The following is a 20,161-nucleotide window of genomic DNA, read 5'->3' as shown; positions in this document are numbered from 1 at the left end:
AGTGCCATGACTACATGGAACTCTATTCCACAGTACTACATAGTGCCATGACTACATGGAACTCTATTCCACAGTACTACATAGAGCCATGACTACATGGAACTCTATTCCACATCAGGAATAGGGTCAAGATGCAAGCAGTTAGAATCCGATAAAAAAAAAACCCAGATACAAATACAGTGGGGGCTGTGGGGACAGTGGGGACAGTGGGGGCTGTGGGGACAGTGGGGACAGTGGGGGCAGTGGGGACAGTGGGGACAGTGGGGGCTGTGGGGACAGTGGGGGCTGTGGGGCAGTGGGGGCAGTGGGGACAGTGGGGGCTGGGGACAGTGGGGACAGTGGGGGCTGTGAAGGGAAACACACAGGCGCAGACACATGCAGACACATGATAACATACTCACTATACACACTCGTGTACACATGGATTTTGTGTTGTAGATATGTGGTAGTGGAGTATGGGCCTGAGGGAACACACTTAGTGTGTTGTAGATATGTGGTAGTGGAGTATGGGCCTGAGGGAACACACTTAGTGTGTTGTAGATATGTGGTAGTGGAGTATGGACCTGAGGGAACACACTTAGTGTGTTGTAGATATGTGGTAGTGGAGTATGGGCCTGAGGGAACACACTTAGTGTGTTGTAGATATGTGGTAGTGGAGTATGGCCTGAGGGAACACACTTAGTGTGTTGTAGATATGTGGTAGTGGAGTATGGGAACACCTGAGGGAACACACTTAGTGTGTTGTAGATATGTGGTAGTGGAGTATGGGCCTGAGGGAACACACTTAGTGTGTTGTAGATATGTGGTAGTGGAGTATGGGCCTGAGGGAACACACTTAGTGTGTTGTAGATATGTGGTAGTGGAGTATGGGCCTGAGGGAACACACTTAGTGTGTTGTAGATATGTGGTAGTGGAGTATGGGCCTGAGGGAACACACTTAGTGTGTTGTAGATATGTGGTAGTGGAGTATGGGCCTGAGGGAACACACTTAGTGTGTTGTAGATATGTGGTAGTGGAGTATGGGCCTGAGGGAACACACTTAGTGTGTTGTGAATTCTGTAAAGAATGTTTTGTGATTGTATAACTGCCTGAATTCCTCCGGACCCCAGGAAGGTTAGCTGGCAGACGATTTATGAGGATCCATCATAAATACAAAATACATCATTTTGGCCATGTGTGTATCTCTCGCTCTCTACATCTCTCTCAATTCAATTCAAAGGGCTTTATTGGCAAGGGAGACATCTTTACATTAAAAAAGCAAGTGAAATAGATCATAAACGAAAGTTAAATAAATATTACACTCACAAATGGGGTTTCTCTCTCCATCTCTCTCCATCTCTCTCCATCTCTCTCCATCTCTCTCTCTCTCTCTCTCTCTTCATCTCTCTCTCTTCATCTCTCTGTCTTCATCTCTCTCTCTTCATCTCTCTCTCCATCTCTCTCGCTCTTCATCTCTCTCTCGTCATCTCTCTCTCCGTCTCTCTCTTCATCTCTCTCGCTACATCTCTCTCTCTCCATCTGTCTCTCCATCTGTCTCTCCATTTCTCTTGCTACATCTCTCTCTCTCTTCATCTCTCTCTCTTCATCTCTGTCTCTAGTCTCTGGTAGGTGATAAGTCCCTGGCCTTCTGGCTGATGGATAAAGAGATGTACACCAACATGAGTTCCCTGATCCCCATGACTCCCGTCATCGACCGAGGCATCCAGCTACATAAGATGATCCGCCTCCTCACACACGCTCTGGGGGGAGAAGGCTACCTCAACTTCATGGGTGAGTTGGGGAGAGGGCTACCTCAACTTCATGAGTGAGTTGGGGAGAGGGCTACCTCAACTTCATGGGTGAGTCAGGGGGAGAGGGCTACCTCAACTTCATGGGTGAGTCAGGGGGAGAGGGCTACCTCAACTTCATGGGTGAGTCAGGGGGAAGAGGGCTAACTCAACTTCATGGGTGAGTTGGGGGAGAGGGGAGTACCTCAACTTCATGGGTGAGTTGGGGGAGAGGGGAGTACCTCAACTTCATGGGTGAGTTGAGGGGAGTACCTCAACTTCATGGGTGAGTTGAGGGGAGTACCTCAACTTCATGGGTGAGTTGAGGGGAGTACCTCAACTTCATGGGTGAGTTGAGGGGAGTACCTCAACTTCATGGGTGAGTTGAGGGGAGTACCTCAACTTCATGGGTGAGTTGAGGGGAGTACCTCAACTTCATGGGTGAGTTGAGGGGAGTACCTCAACTTCATGGGTGAGTTGAGGGGAGTACCTCAACTTCATGGGTGAGTTGAGGGGAGTACCTCAACTTCATGGGTGAGTTGAGGGGAGTACCTCAACTTCATCGGTGAGTTGAGGGGAGTACCTCAACTTCATCGGTGAGTTGAGGGGAGTACCTCAACTTCATGGGTGAGTTGAGGGAGTACCTCAACTTCATGGGTGAGTTGAGGGAGTACCTCATCTTCATGGGTGAGTTGAGGGGAGTACCTCAACTTTATGGGTGAGTTGAGGGGAGTACCTCAACTTCATGGGTGAGTTGAGGGGAGTACCTCAACTTCATGGGTGAGTTGAGGGGAGTACCTCAACTTCATGGGTGAGTTGAGGGGAGTACCTCAACTTTATGGGTGAGTTGAGGGGAGTACCTCATCTTCATGGGTGAGTTGAGGGGAGTACCTCAACTTCATGGGTGAGTTGAGGGGAGTACCTCAACTTTATGGGTGAGTCAGGGGAAGGGTGTGCTTGTGGCTGTAAACTGTGGCTACCTCTCTAACTTTGTGTGTGTCGCCATGGAAAAGATTGCAGATCCAGAGACATCCAACAACTCATGAGAAGAGCGTTCATGTGGGACCAATCAGAAGAGCGTTCAGTTGGACCAATCAGAAGAGCGTTCAGTTGGACCAATCAGAAGAGCGTTCAGTTGGACCAATCAGAAGAGCGTTCAGTTGGACCAATCAGAAGAGTGTTCAGTTGGACCAATCAGAAGAGCGTTCAGTTGGACCAATCAGAAGAGCGTTCAGTTGGACCAATCAGAAGAGCGTTCAGTTGGACCAATCAGAATAGTGTTCAGTTGGACCAATCAGAAGAGCGTTCAGTTGGACCAATCAGAATAGTGTTCAGTTGGACCAATCAGAAGAGCGCTGTTATACCAATCAGAAGAGAGTTTGGTTGCGGCAATCAGAAGAGAGTTTGGTTGCGCCAATCAGAAGAGAGTGCGCGGTTGGGCCAATCAGAAGAGCGCTGTTATGCCAATCAGAAGAGTTTTCAGTTGGAGCAAACAGAAGAGCGCTGTTATGCCAATCGGAAGAGAGTTTGGTTGTGCCAATCGGAAGAGAGTTTGGTTGTGCCAATCGGAAGAGTGCGTGGTTGGGCCAATCGGAAGAGTGCGTGGTTGGGCCAATCGGAAGAGTGCGTGGTTGGGCCAATCGGAAGAGTGCGCGGTTGGGCCAATCGGAAAGAGCGCGGTTGGGCCAATCGGAAGAGCGCGGTTGGGCCAATCGGAAGAGTGCGCGGTTGGGCCAATCGGAAGAGCGCGCGGTTGGGCCAATCGGAAGAGCGCGCGGTTGGGCCAATCGGAAGAGCGCGCGGTTGGGCCAATCGGAAGAGCGCGCGGTTGGGCCAATCGGAAGAGCGCGCGGTTGGGCCAATCGGAAGAGCGCGCGGTTGGGCCAATCGGAAGAGCGCGCGGTTGGGCCAATCGGAAGAGCGCGCGGTTGGACGAATTCTTTGACATGTGCGACACATTTTGATTGAGAAATAACATATTGGTGTTGTAACCCTGTAGACTGCTCTCCAGTATGTAACCCTGTAGACTGCTCTCCAGTATGTAACCCTGTAGACTGCTCTCCAGTATGTAACCCTGTAGACTGCTCTCCAGTATGTAACCCTGTAGACTGCTCTCCAGTATGTAACCCTGTAGACTGCTCCCCAGTATGTAACCCTGTAGACTGCTCCCAGTATGTAACCCTGTAGACTGCTCTCCAGTATGTAACCCTGTAGACTGCTCTCCGGTATGTAACCCTGTAGACTGCTCTCCAGTATGTAACCCTGTAGACTGCTCTCCAGTATGTAACCCTGTAGACTGCTCTCCAGTATGTAACCCAGTAGACTGCTCTCCAGTATGTAACCCTGTAGACTGCTCTCCAGTATGTAACCCTGTAGACTGCTCTCCAGTATGTAACCCTGTAGACTGCTCTCCAGTATGTAACCCTGTAGACTGCTCTCCAGTATGTAACCCTGTAGACTGCTCTCCGGTATGTAACCCTGTAGACTGCTCTCCGGTATGTAACCCTGTAGACTGCTCTCCGGTATGTAACCCTGTAGACTGCTCTCCGGTATGTAACCCTGTAGACTGCTCTCCGGTATGTAACCCTGTAGACTGCTCTCCGGTATGTAACCCTGTAGACTGCTCCATGGTATGTAACCCCATTGTGTTTACGTCATCAGATACGATTAAATACTAACTAGCTCTCTACTTCCCTCCTCTCCAAAAATATCAGAATAGATATGTTCTCAATGGTGACTCATTGTAGTTTGAAGATAACCTTTCAATCAGGTTTTCATTAGAACAGTTTACCGTCTGCCTGCATCCCACAATGCACCCTATTCCCTGGTCAAAAGTAGTGCCCTATAAAGGGAATTGGGTGAACATGAATTGGAATTGGGTGAACATACTGTAGCTTGGTGTTCAAGTTGAAACGACGATACTGTAGCTTGGTGTTCAAGTTGAAACGACGATACTGTAGCTTGGTGCTCATGATGAAACTACCATACTGTAGCCTGTAGCTTGGTGCTCATGATGAAACTACGGTACTGTAGCTTGGTGCTCATGTTGAAACTACGATACTGTAGCTTGGTGCTCATGTTGAAACTACGATACTGTAGCTTGGTGTTCAAGTTGAAACTACGATACTGTAGCTTGGTGCTCATGATGAAACTACGATACTGTAGCTTGGTCTTCATGTTGAAACTACGATACTGTAGCTTGGTCTTCATGTTGAAACTACGGTACTGTAGCTTGGTCTTCATGTTGAAACTACGATACTGTAGCTTGGTGCTCATGTTGAAACTACGATACTGTAGCTTGGTGCTCATGATGAAACTACGATACTGTAGCTTGGTGCTCATGTTGAAACTACGATACTGTAGCTTGGTGCTCATGTTGAAACGCAGTATTTCAAAAGCCAGTTTTTATTTTTTAATTTTTTAAATTTTTTAGAATGAAGAAAGAGGTGTGGTTCCATTGTCTGACTGTGTCTGGGCTGATCTTTAACCCTTTACCCTGGTGGGAATTGACCTGTACCGATGGGGCCTAATAGAACGGTGTCTTGTAGAAGAAATACGGAAAGCATCTGAATAACCGTGGTGGAAAAGGGAACCATTTGAAGATTATGAGAACATTATTCAACTAAAGGTTGAGGAAACAACATTTCACCTGACACAAGACTGAATCCAAACGTTCCACTGTGTTGACTTTATGTGAATTTGACATTTTACTGCACTTTTTCACCGCAATTGTTGATAATGAAAATCTGAAAATACTCTGAATAAGTTCAGTAACATGTTGAGAATATTCCTGGAAAATGTGGGGTAGGTGCAACATGAGACAAGAAAATTAAAAGGGTTTGAGTGAGAGGACTCACTGGTGTTTCCAAGTGGCCTCACACCTCTCCAAAGTGGCCTCACACCTCTCCAAGTGGCCTCACACCTCTCCAAGTGGCCTCACACCTCTCCAAGTGGCCTCACACCTCTCCAAGTGGCCTCACACCTCTCCAAGTGGCCTCACACCTCTCCAAAGTGGGCACATTTCTTAAGTAATTTAAATGCACTTTTATGACCCAAAGAAGAGTATTCAACTAAAACTATAAGGTACTTTTTTTTTTTGAGGAACTACAAGCAAGCACACTCTGTTGTTTTTGGAACACAACCCTGCATCCCCCACCATCACACAATTATTTTTTGTTGTTTGTTGTTTTTGGAACACAACCCTGCATCCCCCACCATCACACAATTATTTTTTGTTGTTTGTTGTTTTTGGAACACAACCCTGCATCCCCCACCATCACACAATTACCTTTTTTGTTTTTGTTTGTTGTTTGTTGTTTTTGGAACACAACCCTGCATCCCCCACCATCACACAATTATTGTTTGTTGTTTTATGGAACACAACCCTGCATCCCCCACCATCACACAATTACCTTTTGTTGTTTTGGAACACAACCCTGCATCCCCCACCATCACACAATTACTTTTTTTGTTTGTTTTTGGAACACAACCCTGCATCCCCCACCATCACACAATTACCTTTTGTTGTTTTGGAACACAACCCTGCATCCCCCACCATCACACAATTACTTTTTGTTGTTTTTGGAACACAACCCTGCATCCCCCACCATCACACAATTACCTTTTGTTGTTTATGGAACACAACCCTGCATCCCCCACCATCACACAATTACCTTTTGTTGTTTATGGAACACAACCCTGCATCCCCCACCATCACACAATTACCTTTTGTTGTTTATGGAACACAACCCTGCATCCCCCACCATCACACAATTACCTTTTGTTGTTTATGGAACACAACCCTGCATCCCCCACCATCACACAATTACCTTTTTGTTGTTTTGGAACACAACCCTGCATCCCCCACCATCACACAATTACCTTTTGTTGTTTATGGAACACAACCCTGCATCCCCCACCATCACACAATTACCTTTTGTTGTTTATGGAACACAACCCTGCATCCCCCACCATCACACAATTACCTTTTGTTGTTTTGGAACACAACCCTGCATCCCCCACCATCACACAATTACCTTTTGTTGTTTATGGAACACAACCCTGCATCCCCCACCATCACACAATTACCTTTTGTTGTTTTTGGAACACAACCCTGCATCCCCCACCATCACACAATTACCTTTTGTTGTTTATGCAGTCCAAAAAACACTCCACTATATATATATATATATATATATCAATCTGGGTCATTTGAATGGTTGTTCTATTGTCAACATGACAAGCTGAGTTATAAAATATGATATGACGGTGTCAGGCTTTCACAGGGCAAATCAGGGAAATGGATCCTAATTTTGGTGCACATTGAAAGGAGTTCATGTGTATGTGGTGTGGCTCATTCTGTTCCACAATACCACCAACAACAGGCTCATTCTGTTCCACAATACCACCAACAACATGCTCATTCTGTTCCACAATACCACCAACAACAAGCTCATTCTGTTCCACAATACCACCAACAACAGGCTCATTCTGTTCCACAATACCACCAACAACAAGCTCATTCTGTTCCACAATACCACCAACAACAAGCTCATTCTGTTCCACAAATACCACCAACAACAGGCTCATTCTGTTCCACAATACCACCAACAACAAGCTCATTCTGTTCCACAATACCACCAACAACAAGCTCATTCTGTTCCACAATACCACCAACAACAAGCTCATTCTGTTCCACAATACCACCAACAACAGGCTCATTCTGTTCCACAATACCACCAACAACAAGCTCATTCTGTTCCACAATACCACCAACAACAAGCTCATTCTGTTCCACAAATACCAGAAACAACAGGCTCATTCTGTTCCACAAACACAGGCTCATTCGGGTTCAGAACAACCTGGGGTATAACATCAAATCAAATCAAATTTTATTTGTCACATACACATGGTTAGCAGATGTTAATGCGAGTGTAGCGAAATGCTTGTGCTTCTAGTTCCGACAATGCAGTAATAACCAACGAGTAATCTAACTAACAATTCCAAAACTACTGTCTTATACACACAAGTCTAAAGGGATAAAGAATATGTACATAAAGATATATGAATGAGTGATGGTACAGAGCGGCATAGGCAAGATACAGTAGATGGTATCGAGTACAGTATATCTTCTTCTCTTCTCCTGGTCGCGCGCTCCAGTTCAGAACGGCTGTCATTCAAAACCCATACAGAGCTATGAATTACAAAGCCTGAGGTCTGACGTCATGTATGTTACTTGTACAGCCACCGTGTACCAATTTAGACGTTTTTTTTTCAGTGTCCCAAATCTGTGTAAAAGGCTACAGGGTCAGGGATTGAAACAACAACAGCTGAGGAATGGGTCTGGAGAAATGGGACCACGCTCAGATTCATAGACAAAGCTAGGGATGCAGGGACTGAGCTTACGTGATATCAACATGAAGCAGTAGTGCCACCTGGTGATGGGGGATGTCATTGTCCTATAGCTGGGTTGTTTTGGTGACCAGTGACCGCTCTTGCTTTGTCTTCAACTGTGGTTTACCCTGGTTCTCCCTGAAGGATGCACAAATATTCACGCATTAGCCCATAAAGCTTCTCTCTCCCCTCCACCTCTCCTCTCTACCTCTCCTCTCTACCTCCTCTCCTCACCAACTCCTCTCCCCTCCTTACCTCTCCTCTCTACCTCCTCTCCTCACCAACTCCTCTCCCCTCCTCAACTCTCCACCTCCTCTCCCCTCCTCAACTCTCCACCTCCTCTCCCCTCCTTACCTCTCCTCTCCACCTCCTCTCCCCTCCTTACCTCTCCTCTCCACCTCCTCTCCCCTCCTTACCTCTCCTCTCTACCTCCTCTCTACCTGCACTCCTCTCTACCTCCTCTCCTCACCAACTCCTCTCCCCTCCTTACCTCTCCTCTCTACCTCCTCTCCTCACCAACTCCTCTCCCCTCCTCAACTCTCCACCTCCTCTCCTCTCCACCTCCTCTCCCCTCCTTACCTCTCCTCTCCACCTCCTCTCCCCTCCTTACCTCTCCTCTCCACCTCCTCTCCCCTCCTTACCTCTCCTCTCCACCTCCCTCCCCTCCCTCCCCTCCTCTCCACCTCCTCTCCCCTCCTTACCTCTCCTCTCCACCTCCTCTCCCCTCCTTACCTTTCCTCTCCACCTCCTCTCCCCTCCACCTCCTCTCTACCTGCACTCCTCTCTACCTCCTCTCCTCACCAACTCCTCTCCCCTCCTTACCTCTCCTCTCCACCTCCTCTCCCCTCCTCAACTCTCCACCTCCTCTCCTCTCCACCTCCTCTCCCCTCCTTACCTCTCGTCTCCACCTCCTCAACTCTCCACCTCTTCTCCCTTGCTCAACTCTCCTCTCTACCTCCTCTCCTCTCCTCACCAACTCCTCTCTCCTCCTCACCTCACCTCTCTACCTCCTCTCCCCTTCTCTCCTTACACACATGTACATGCCTGTTTATTTTATGAGTCAGTAGTTGTGACTTCCTATCAAGTAGTGAGTTAGTTGAATAGATTAAAGTCATAGCTCAGAGAGGCAGGCAGAAGAGGAGCTGGGAGAACAGAGCAGAACAGTGTGTAGGAGGGGAGAGAGAGATACTGACTTTTTTGTCTAGTTTGCTGACTAAATACTCAACCTATTATCGCTGTAGAATGGCAACTAATGGATGAAAGCCTCTCCCCTCCTGATTCTTAGTTTACGGTCTGTTGTTTTCAGAAGCAAAGAACACGAACAAAACAAGTAAAACTGATAAAGGTTCATTTGAAACTAAATCCCTGCAGTCGAAAGTAAAACGCCTCCACTATTTACTCATTTTCTGGGATGACAAACTAATTTGAAGGCGTTAAGGCAACAGTAAACCTGGAGGGTGGGGGGACTAGGTTGAGGGTGTTAAGGAAAAGGGGGGCTAGGTTGAGGGTGTTAAGGAAAGGGGGAGACTAGATTGAGGGTGTTAAGGAAAGGGGGGACTAGGTTGAGGGTGTTAAGGAAAGGGGGGCCTAGGTTGAGGGTGTTAAGGAAAGGGGGAGACTAGGTTGAGGGTGTTAAGGAAAGGGGGGAGACTAGGTTGAGGGTGTTAAGGAAATGGGGAGACTAGGTTGAGGGTGTTAAGGAAATGGGGGAGACTAGGTTGAGGGTGTTAAGGAAAGGGGGCTAGGTTGAGGGTGTTAAGGAGACAGTAAACCTGGAGGGGGGGCTAGGTTGAGGGTGTTAAGGAAGGGGGGCTAGGTTGAAGGTGTTAAGGAAGGGGGGCTAGGTTGGTGGTGTTAAGGCAGCAGTAAACCTGGGAGGGGGGCTAGGGTGAGGGTGTTAAGGAAAGGGGGAGACTAGGTTGAGGGTGTTAAGGAAAGGGGGTAGACAAGGTTGAGGGTGTTAAGGAAAGGGGGAGTAGGTTGAGGGTGTTAAGGAAAGGGGGACTAGGTTGAGGGTGTTAAGGAAAGGGGGGACTAGGTTGAGGGTGTTAAGGAAAGGGGGACTAGGTTGAGGGTGTTAAGAGGGGGGGACTAGGTTGAGGGTGTTAAGGAAAGGGGGAGACTAGGTTGAGGGTGTTAAGGAAAGGGGGGCCTAGGTTGAGGGTGTTAAGGAAAAGGGGGAGACTAGGTTGAGGGTGTTAAGGAAAGGGGGAGACTAGGTTGAGGGTGTTAAGGAAAGGGGGAGACTAGGTTGAGGGTGTTAAGGAAATGGGGAGACTAGGTTGAGGGTGTTAAGGAAATGGGGAGACTAGGTTGAGGGTGTTAAGGAAAGGGGGGCTAGGTTGAGGGTGTTAAGGAGACAGTAAACCTGGAGGGGGGCTAGGTTGAGGGTGTTAAGGAAGGGGGGCTAGGTTGAAGGTGTTAAGGAAGGGGGGCTAGGTTGGTGGTGTTAAGGCAACAGTAAAGCTGGAGGGGGGGGAGGGACTAGGTTGAGGGTGTTAAGGACACAGTAAACCTTGAGGGGGGGGGGGCGAGGTTGAGGGCACTAAGGCAGCAGCATTAGGGAAATAGTAAATCTGGGCAGTAAATAGAAGATGACATGCCGTGTCAATGGAAGAATGGGCCAGAGTCATTAAGCCAGTGCTGAGCAAGAACAAATTGTTTGAGCAAGCAAATCAATTTGAGCTGCTACCTAGCCGTGAGAAGCTCATCTATTTACCCATGGGCAACAGCAAACAGCAACGTGCTGCGGTGAGAGCGTCACGAGGGGGAGAGAGAGAGTCGGAGACAGTTGGGAGGCTAGAGAGAGCGAGTTGGGAGGCTAGAGAGAGCGAGTTGGGAGGCTAGAGAGAGCGAGTTGGGAGGCTAGAGAGAGCGAGTTGGGAGGCTAGAGAGAGCGAGTTGGGAGGCTAGAGAGAGCGAGTTGGGAGGCTAGAGAGAGCGCGAGTTGGGAGGCTAGAGAGAGCGCGAGTTGGGAGGCTAGAGAGAGCGAGTTGGGAGGCTAGAGAGAGAGAGAGTTGGGAGGCTAGAGAGAGAGAGAGTTGGGAAGCTAGAGAGAGCGAGTTGGGAGGCTAGAGAGAGCGAGTTGGGAGGCTAGAGAGAGAGTTGGGAGGCTAGAGAGAGAGTTGGGAGGCTAGAGAGAGAGTTGGGAGGCTAGAGAGAGAGTTGGGAGGCTAGAGAGCGAGTTGGGAGGCGAGTTGGGAGGCTAGAGAGAGAGTTGGGAGGCTAGAGAGAGCGAGTTGGGAGGCTAGAGAGAGCGAGTTGGGAGGCTAGAGAGAGCGAGTTGGGAGGCTAGAGAGAGCGAGTTGGGAGGCTAGAGAGAGCGAGTTGGGAGGCTAGAGAGAGCGAGTTGGGAGGCTAGAGAGAGCGAGTTGGGAGGCTAGAGAGAGCGAGTTGGGAGGCTAGAGAGAGCGAGTTGGGAGGCTAGAGAGAGCGAGAGTTGGGAGGCTAGAGAGAGCGAGAGTTGGGAGGCTAGAGAGAGCGAGAGTTGGGAGGCTAGAGAGAGCGAGAGTTGGGAGGCTAGAGAGAGCGAGAGTTGGGAGGCTAGAGAGAGCGAGAGTTGGGAGGCTAGAGAGAGCGAGTTGGGAGGCTAGAGAGAGCGAGTTGGGAGGCTAGAGAGAGCGAGTTGGGAGGCTAGAGAGAGCGAGTTGGGAGGCTAGAGAGAGCGAGTTGGGAGGCTAGAGAGAGCGAGAGTTGGGAGGCTAGAGAGAGCGAGAGTTGGGAGGCTAGAGAGAGCGAGAGTTGGGAGGCGAGAGCGAGAGTTGGGAGGCTAGAGAGAGCGAGAGTTGGGAGGCTAGAGAGAGCGAGAGTTGGGAGGCTAGAGAGAGCGAGAGTTGGGAGGCTAGAGAGAGCGAGAGTTGGGAGGCTAGAGAGAGCGAGAGTTGGGAGGCTAGAGAGAGCGAGAGTTGGGAGGCTAGAGAGAGCGAGAGTTGGGAGGCTAGAGAGAGCGAGAGTTGGGAGGCTAGAGAGAGCGAGAGTTGGGAGGCTAGGAGAGAGCGAGAGTTGGGAGGCTAGAGAGAGAGAGAGTTGGGAGGCTAGAGAGAGAGAGAGTTGGGAGGCTAGAGAGAGAGAGAGTTGGGAGGCTAGAGAGAGAGAGTTGGGAGGCTAGAGAGAGAGAGTTGGGAGGCTAGAGAGAGAGAGTTGGGAGGGAGAGCGAGAAAGAGAGTTGGGAGTTGGGAGGAGGGAGAGAGAGAGTTGGGAGGGGGGAGGGAGAGAGAGAGAGAGAGAGGGAGGGGGAGGGAGAGAGTTGAGAGAGAGTTGAGAGGGAGAGAGAGAGTTGGGAGGAAGGAGAGAGAGAGAGAGTTGGGAGGAAGAGAGAGAGTTGGGAGGAGGAAAGAGTGGGAGGAAGGAGAGAGAGAAAGAGTCGGGAGGAAGGAGAGAGAGAAAGAGTCGGGAGGAAGGAGAGAGAGAAAGAGTCGGGAGGAAGGAGAGAGAGAAAGAGTCGGGAGGAAGGAGAGAGAGAAAGAGTCGGGAGGAAGGAGGAGAGAGAAAGAGTCGGGAGGAAGGAGAGAGAGAAAGAGTCGGGAGGAAGGAGAGAGAGAAAGAGTCGGGAGGAAGGAGAGAGAGAAAGAGTCGGGAGGAAGGAGAGAGAGAAAGAGTCGGGAGGAAGGAGAGAGAGAAAGAGTCGGGAGGAAGGAAGGAGAAAGAGTCGGGAGGAAGGAAAGAAAGAGTCGGGAGGAAGGAGAGAGAGAAAGAGTCGGGAGGAAGGAGAGAGAGAAAGAGTCGGGAGGAAGGAGAGAGAGAAAGAGTCGGGAGGAAGGAGAGAGAGAAAGAGTCGGGAGGAAGGAGAGAGAGAAAGAGTCGGGAGGAAGGAGAGAGAACGAGTCGGGAGGAAGGAGAGAGAACGAGTCGGGAGGAAGGAGAGAGAGAAAGAGTCGGGAGGAAGGAGAGAGAGAAAGAGTCGGGAGGAAGGAGAGAGAGAAAGAGTCGGGAGGAAGGAGAGAGAGAAAGAGTCGGGTCGGGGAGAGAGGATGAGGAGGAGAGCATCAGCGTTGAGTGAAAAATAAAGGGATAAATACTGTAAAGGTTGTAGGAGTGTCATTGACATGAAGGCAGGTAGCTGCGAGGGTAGCGTGCGTTACCGTGGTGAACGGCATGGCGCTAATGAAACGCCTCAGTGGGTTTATCATTACATCGTCAGGCAGACAGACAGAGGCTTATAGCGTCCCAAATGGCACCCTATTCCTTACACAGTGCCCTACCTTTGGCCAGACCCCGTAAGTCAACAGTAGTGCACTGTATAGGGAATAGGGTGCCATTTGGGACGCAGCGAAAATTAGAGCTCTCGTCACTCCCTCCCTGACTTTCAGACCTGGCATCAGGTAACCTGGCTGGCTTCACCGTTGTTCAAGAGTTGAAAGTTTTCTCATCAACCCAAGTATTCTCTCTCCGTATTGAGAGAAAAATGCTCGTTCTATAGCCTTGGATGGGTGAAGAAGAGACCATTCGGTGTTTTAAGAAGTGGAAAAGAAGCCGTCACCTCTTCTCCCAATAGGGCTCTGGTTAAAAGTAGTGCGCTATGTAGGGAATTTGGGACACAAACTTTCGAGTCCTTTCGAGACCTTTTTGCAGTGGTACAAATTCAGCCAATTCCCCGCCAGACCAACAACTTCACCCCAGGGTCATCACTGTTTCTACTCCTCGCTTCCTGTTCTCCTGTTTCTACGCTTCGCTTCCTGTTATCTTGTTTCTACTCCTTGCTTCCTGTTCTCCTGTTTCTACTCCTTGCTTCCTGTTCTCCTGTTTCTACTCCTCGCTTCCTGTTCTCCTGTTTCTACGCTTCGCTTCCTGTTCTCTTGTTTCTACTCCTCACTTCCTGTTCTCCTGTTTCTACTCCTCACTTCCTGTTCTCCTGTTTCTACTCCTTGCTTCCTGTTCTCCTGTTTCTACTCCTCGCTTCCTGTTCTCCTGTTTCTACTCCTCGCTTCCTGTTCTCCTGTTTCTACTCCTCGCTTCCTGTTCTCCTGTTTCTACTTCCTGTTCTCCTGTTTCTACTCCTCACTTCCTGTTCTCCTGTTTGTTCTCCTGTTTCTTCGCTTCCTGTTCTCCTGTTTCTACTCCTTGCTTCCTGTTCTCCTGCTTCCTGTTCTCCTGTTTCTACTCCTTGCTTCCTGTTCTCCTGCTTCGCTTCCTGTTCTCCTGTTTCCTGTTCTGTTCTCCTGTTTCTACTCCTCCTTCCTGTTCCTGTTCTCCTGTTTCTCCTGTTTCTACTCCTCGCTTCCTGTTCTCCTGTTTCTACTCCTTGCTTCCTGTTCTCCTGTTTTTGTTTCTCCTGTTTCTACTCCTCGCTTCCTGTTCTCCTGTTTCTACGCTTCCTGTTCTCCGCTTCCTGTTCTCCTGTTTCTACTCCTCGCTTCCTGTTCTCCTGTTTCTACTCCTCGCTTCCTGTTCTCCTGTTTCTACTGTTCTCCCTCCGCTTCCTGTTTCCTGTTCTCCTGTTTCTACTCCTCACTTCCTGTTCTCCTGTTTCTACTCCTCGCTTCCTGTTCTCCTGTTTCTACTCCTCGCTTCCTGTTCTCCTGTTTCTACTCCTCGCTTCCTGTTCTCCTGTTTCTACTCCTCGCTTCCTGTTCTCCTGTTTCTACTCCTCGCTTCCTGTTCTCCTGTTTCTACTCCTCGCTTCCTGTTCTCCTGTTTCCACGCTTCGCTTCCTGTTCTCCTGTTTCTATGTTTTGCTGTGGTGATCTGTGGTCAGATTGAGGGTCAAGTACACAATGTTCCAACCAAATCAATCTACAGTACACAATGTTCCAACCATATCAATCTACAGTACACAATTTTCCAACCATATCAATCTACAGTACACAATGTTCCAACCAAATCAATCTACAGTACACAATGTTCCAACCATATCAATCTACAGTACACAATGTTCCAACCATATCAGTCTACAGTACACAATGTTCCAACCATATCAATCTACAGTACACAATGTTATAACCATATCAATCTACAGTACACAATGTTATAACCATATCAATCTACAGTACACAATGTTCCAACCATATCAATCTACAGTACACAATGTTATAACCATATCAATCTACAGTACACAATGTTATAACCATATCAATCTACAGTACACAATGTTATAACCATATCAATCTACAGTACACAATGTTATAACCATATCAATCTACAGTACACAATGTTATAACCATATCAATCTACAGTACACAATGTTATAACCATATCAATCTACAGTACACAATGTTCCAACCATATCAATCTACAGTACACAATGTTATAACCATATCAATCTACAGTACACAATGTTCCAACCATATCAATCTACAGTACACAATGTTATAACCATATCAATCTACAGTACACAATGTTTTAACCATATCAATCTACAGTACACAATGTTATAACCATATCAATCTACAGTACACAATGTTTTAACCATATCAATCTACAGTACACAATGTTATAACCATATCAATCTACAGTACACAATGTTATAACCATATCAATCTACAGTACACAATGTTTTAACCATATCAATCTACAGTACACAATGTTATAACCATATCAATCTACAGTACACAATGTTATAACCATATCAATCTACAGTACACAATGTTCCAACCATATCAATCTACAGTACACAATTCATCATTAGAACAACATGTGTATTGGTTTTTTTCCCCACTGTGTTTTTAAAAGTCTCGATGACCCAGAGGTTCCTCCATTGATCTGTGTGTCCCTCCCATTGATTCACATACAGACTTCAGCTCAGCCAGATAATTACTGTAGACCTTGTCTCCTCTGCTGACGAAGGAGGAGGAGGGAAGCCCGAGAGGAGCGGTATAAGATGCCAGCCTAGGCAAGCTGTCTGACATCATCTTGTGTAAACCCATTGCCGATGCCTTTTCCATCCTCACTGAGGGAGGCAGAATGGAAGAGTCACACTTATCCTCCTCCTCCTTTCCTCTCCCCCTACCTCTCTCCATCCTCACTGAGGGAGGCAGAATGGAAGAGTCACACTTATCCTCCTCCTCCTTTCCTCTCCCCCTACCTCTCTCCATCCTCACTGAGGGAGGCAGAATGGAAGAGTCACACTTATCCTCCTCCTCCTTTCCTCTCCCCCTACCTCTCTCCATCCTCACTGAGGGAGGCAGAATGGAAGAGTCACACTTATCCTCCTCCTCCTTTCCTCTCCCCCTACCTCTCTCCATCCTCACTGAGGGAGACTGAATGGAAGAGTCACACTTATCCTCCTCCTCCTTTCCTCTCCCCCTACCTCTATCCATCCTCACTGAGGGAGGCAGAATGGAAGAGTCACCCTTCTCCTCCTCCTTTCCTTTCCTCTCCCCCTACCTCTATCCATCCTCACTGAGGGAGGCAGAATGGAAGAGTCACCCTTCTCCTCCTCCTTTCATCTCCCCCTACCTCTATCCATCCTCACTGAGGGAGACTGAATGGAAGAGTCACCCTTCTCCTCCTCCTTTCCTCTCCCCCTACCTCTATCCATCCTCACTGAGGGAGGCAGAATGGAAGAGTCACCCTTCTCCTCCTCCTTTCATCTCCCCCTACCTCTATCCATCCTCACTGAGGGAGACTGAATGGAAGAGTCACACTTCTCCTCCTCCTTTCCTTTCCTCTCCCCCTACCTCTATCCATCCTCACTGAGTGAGACTGAATGGAAGAGTCACACTTCTCCTCCTCCTTTCCTTTCCTCTCCCCCTACCTCTATCCATCCTCACTGAGTGAGACTGAATGGAAGAGTCACACTTCTCCTCCTTTCCTCTCCCCCTACCTCTATCCATCCTCACTGAGTGAGACTGAATGGAAGAGTCACACTTCTCCTCCTTTCCTCTCCCCCTACCTCTATCCATCCTCACTGAGGGAGACTGAATGGAAGAGTCACACTTCTCCTCCTCCTCCTTTCCTCTCCCCCTACCTCTCTCCATCCTCACTGAGGGAGACTGAATGGAAGAGTCACACTTCTCCTCCTCCTCCTTCACCCTTCTCCTCCTCCTTTCATCTTACCTCTCCTCCTCCTGAATGGAAGAGTCCTCCTTCCCCTCCTTTCCTCTCCCCTACCTCTCTCCATCCTCACTGAGGGAGACAGAATGGAAGAGTCACACTTCTCCTCCTTTCCTTTCCTCCCCCTACCTCTCTCCATCCTCACTGAGGGAGACTGAATGGAAGAGTCACACTTCCTCCTCCTCCTCCTTTCCTCCTCCCCCTACCTCTCTCCATCCTCACTGAGGAGAGGCAGAATGGAAGAGTCACACTTCTCCTCCTCCTCCTTTCCTCTCCCCTACCTCTCTCCATCCTCACTGAGGGAGGCTGAATGGAATAGTCACACTCCTCCTCCTCCCCCTCCTCCTTTCCTCTCCCTTACCTCTATCCATCCTCACTGAGGGAGGCAGAATGGAAGAGTCACCCTTCTCCTCCCCCTCCTTTCCTTTCCTCTCCCCTACCTCTATCCATCCTCACTGAGGGAGGCAGAATGGAAGAGTCACCCTTCTCCTCCTCTTTCCTTTCCTCTCCCCTACCTCTATCCATCCTCACTGAGGGAGGCTGAATGGAAGAGTCACCTCATCCATCCTCCTCCTCCTCCTCCTTTCCTTTCCTCTCCCCTACCTCTATCCATCCTCACTGAGGGAGGCTGAATGGAATAGTCACACTCCTCCTCCTCCTCCTCCTTTCCTCTCCCCCTACCTCTATCCATCCTCACTGAGGGAGGCAGAATGGAAGAGTCACACTTCTCCTCCTCCTCCTTTCCTCTCCCCCTACCTCTCTCCATCCTCACTGAGGGAGGCTGAATGGAAGAGTCACACTTCTCCTCCTTTCCTTTCCTCTCCCCCTACCTCTATCCATCCTCACTGAGGGAGGCAGATAGTAAAAGCCTTATCAAAAATGTTTGTATTTTTTTATTTATCTTTGGGAGCACTGTGGCTTTAAAAAAAACTGATTCAAGTCTTAGTTAATTCATGATTCCTCTTGAGATCAGAGACGGTTTCTGTGAAAACAAACAGCTTCCCCCAACACAGAGAGAGAGAGAGAGAGAGAGAACGAGAACTACGACTCAGCTAGCCAGCCTCCAGAGAGATTCATTGATTTAAATACATTTGGAAGTAGTGCCAGGTAGTTGATGAAAAATAGCTTCATTTTGTGGCAGAAACAACACTGTCCTTGTTTTATCAGGGGTTATGTAAGTAGAATCAGCCTATGCACTGCTATATATTTCATTATGGAGTTACTTACTATTCACAACAGTCCAGGAGTCTGTTAGTGGTTCATTTGTTGAAATTTTCTGTAGCACTTGTCCTACAAATATGACATATTGTTCTCACCTACAGTACACTGGTTTCAAGAGGCATAGTTGGGAAGGGGGGCATTGTGTGCCTCCAATGGGGGCGTAGCCAGACTACATAGAACTTGTGTGCCTCCAATGGGGGCGTAGCCAGACTACATAGAACTTGTGTTCCTCAAATGGGGGCGTAGCCAGAATACATAGAACTTGTGTTCCTCAAATGGGGGGGCGTAGCCAGAATACATAGAACTTGTGTTCCTCAAATGGGGGCGTAGCCAGAATACATAGAACTTGTGTTCCTCAAATGGGGGCGTAGCAGAATACATAGAACTTGTGACTACATAGAACTTGTGTTCCTCAAATGGGGGCGTAGCCAGAATACATAGAACTTGTGTTCCTCCAATGGGGGGTGTAGCCAGACTACATAGAACTTGTGTTCCTCAAATGGGGGGCGTAGCCAGACTACATAGAACTTGTGTTCCTCAAATGGGGGGCGTAGCCAGACTACATAGAACTTGTGTTCCTCAAATGGGGGGCGTAGCCAGACTACATAGAACTTGTGTTCCTCAAATGGGGGGCGTAGCCAGAATACATAGAACTTGTGTTCCTCAAATGGGGGTCGTAGCCAGAATACATAGAACTTGTGTTCCTCAAATGGGGGGCGTAGCCAGACTACATAGAACTTGTGTTCCTCAAATGGGGGGCGTAGCCAGAATACATAGAACTTGTGTTCCTCAAATTGGGGGTGTAGCCAGACTACATAGAACTTGTGTGCCTCCAATGGGGGGCGTAGCCAGACTACATAGAACTTGTGTTCCTCAAATGGGGGGCGTAGCCAGAATACATAGAACTTGTGTTCCTCAAATGGGGGCGTAGCCAGAATACATAGAACTTGTGTTCCTCCAATAGGGGGTGTAGCCAGACTACATAGAACTTGTGTTCCTCCAATAGGGGGCGTAGCCAGACTACATAGAACTTGTGTTCCTCCAATAGGGGGCGTAGCCAGACTACATAACTTGTGTTCCTCCAATAGGAGGTGTAGCCAGACTACATAGAACTTGTGTTCCTCCAATGGGGGGTGTAGCCAGACTACATAGAACTTGTGTTAATCCAATAGGGGGCGTAGCCAGACTACATAGAACTTGTGTTAGGTCTACCTCTTCCTGACCACTTCTTTAGATGACTGTAGGTCTACCTCATCCTGACCACTTCTTTAGATGACTGTAGGTCTACCTCATCCTGACCACTGTAGATGACTGTAGGTCTACCTCATCCTGACCTCTTTAGATGACTGTAGGTCTACCTCATCCTGACCACTTCTTTAGATGACTGTCGGTCTACCTCATCCTGACCACTTCTTTAGATGACTGTAGGTCTACCTCATCCTGACCACTGTAGATGACTGTAGGTCTACCTCATCCTGACCACTTCTTTAGATGACTGTAGGTCTACCTCATCCTGACCACTTCTTTAGATGACTGTAGGTCTACCTCATCCTGACCACTTCTTTAGATGACTGTAGGTCTACCTCATCCTGACCACTGTAGATGACTGTAGTTCTACCTCATCCTGACCACTGTAGATGACTGTAGGTCTACCTCATCCTGACCACTTCTTTAGATGACTGTAGGTCTACCTCATCCTGACCACTTCTTTAGATGACTGTAGGTCTACCTCATCCTGACCACTTCTTTAGATGACTGTCGGTCTACCTCATCCTGGCCACTTCTTTAGA

The 20,161-nt window shown here is 48.4% G+C and overlaps 1 protein-coding gene across 1 annotated transcript in view; it reads left to right on the top strand.

Annotated features, from left to right (window-relative positions):
• gbe1b (glucan (1,4-alpha-), branching enzyme 1b) overlaps positions 1 to 20,161 on the top strand; it is a 376,893-nt gene that overhangs the window by 189,685 nt on the left and 167,047 nt on the right. The window contains exon 12 of the mRNA XM_042296507.1: positions 1,599 to 1,770. Coding sequence (XP_042152441.1) covers positions 1,599 to 1,770 — 172 coding nt within the window. The remainder of the gene's footprint in view (positions 1 to 1,598; positions 1,771 to 20,161) is intronic.

This window comes from Oncorhynchus tshawytscha, linkage group LG13 (assembly GCF_018296145.1).
Source record: "Oncorhynchus tshawytscha isolate Ot180627B linkage group LG13, Otsh_v2.0, whole genome shotgun sequence".
Lineage (NCBI taxonomy): Eukaryota > Metazoa > Chordata > Actinopteri > Salmoniformes > Salmonidae > Oncorhynchus > Oncorhynchus tshawytscha.
This window is presented reverse-complemented; position numbering and strand designations above follow the sequence as displayed.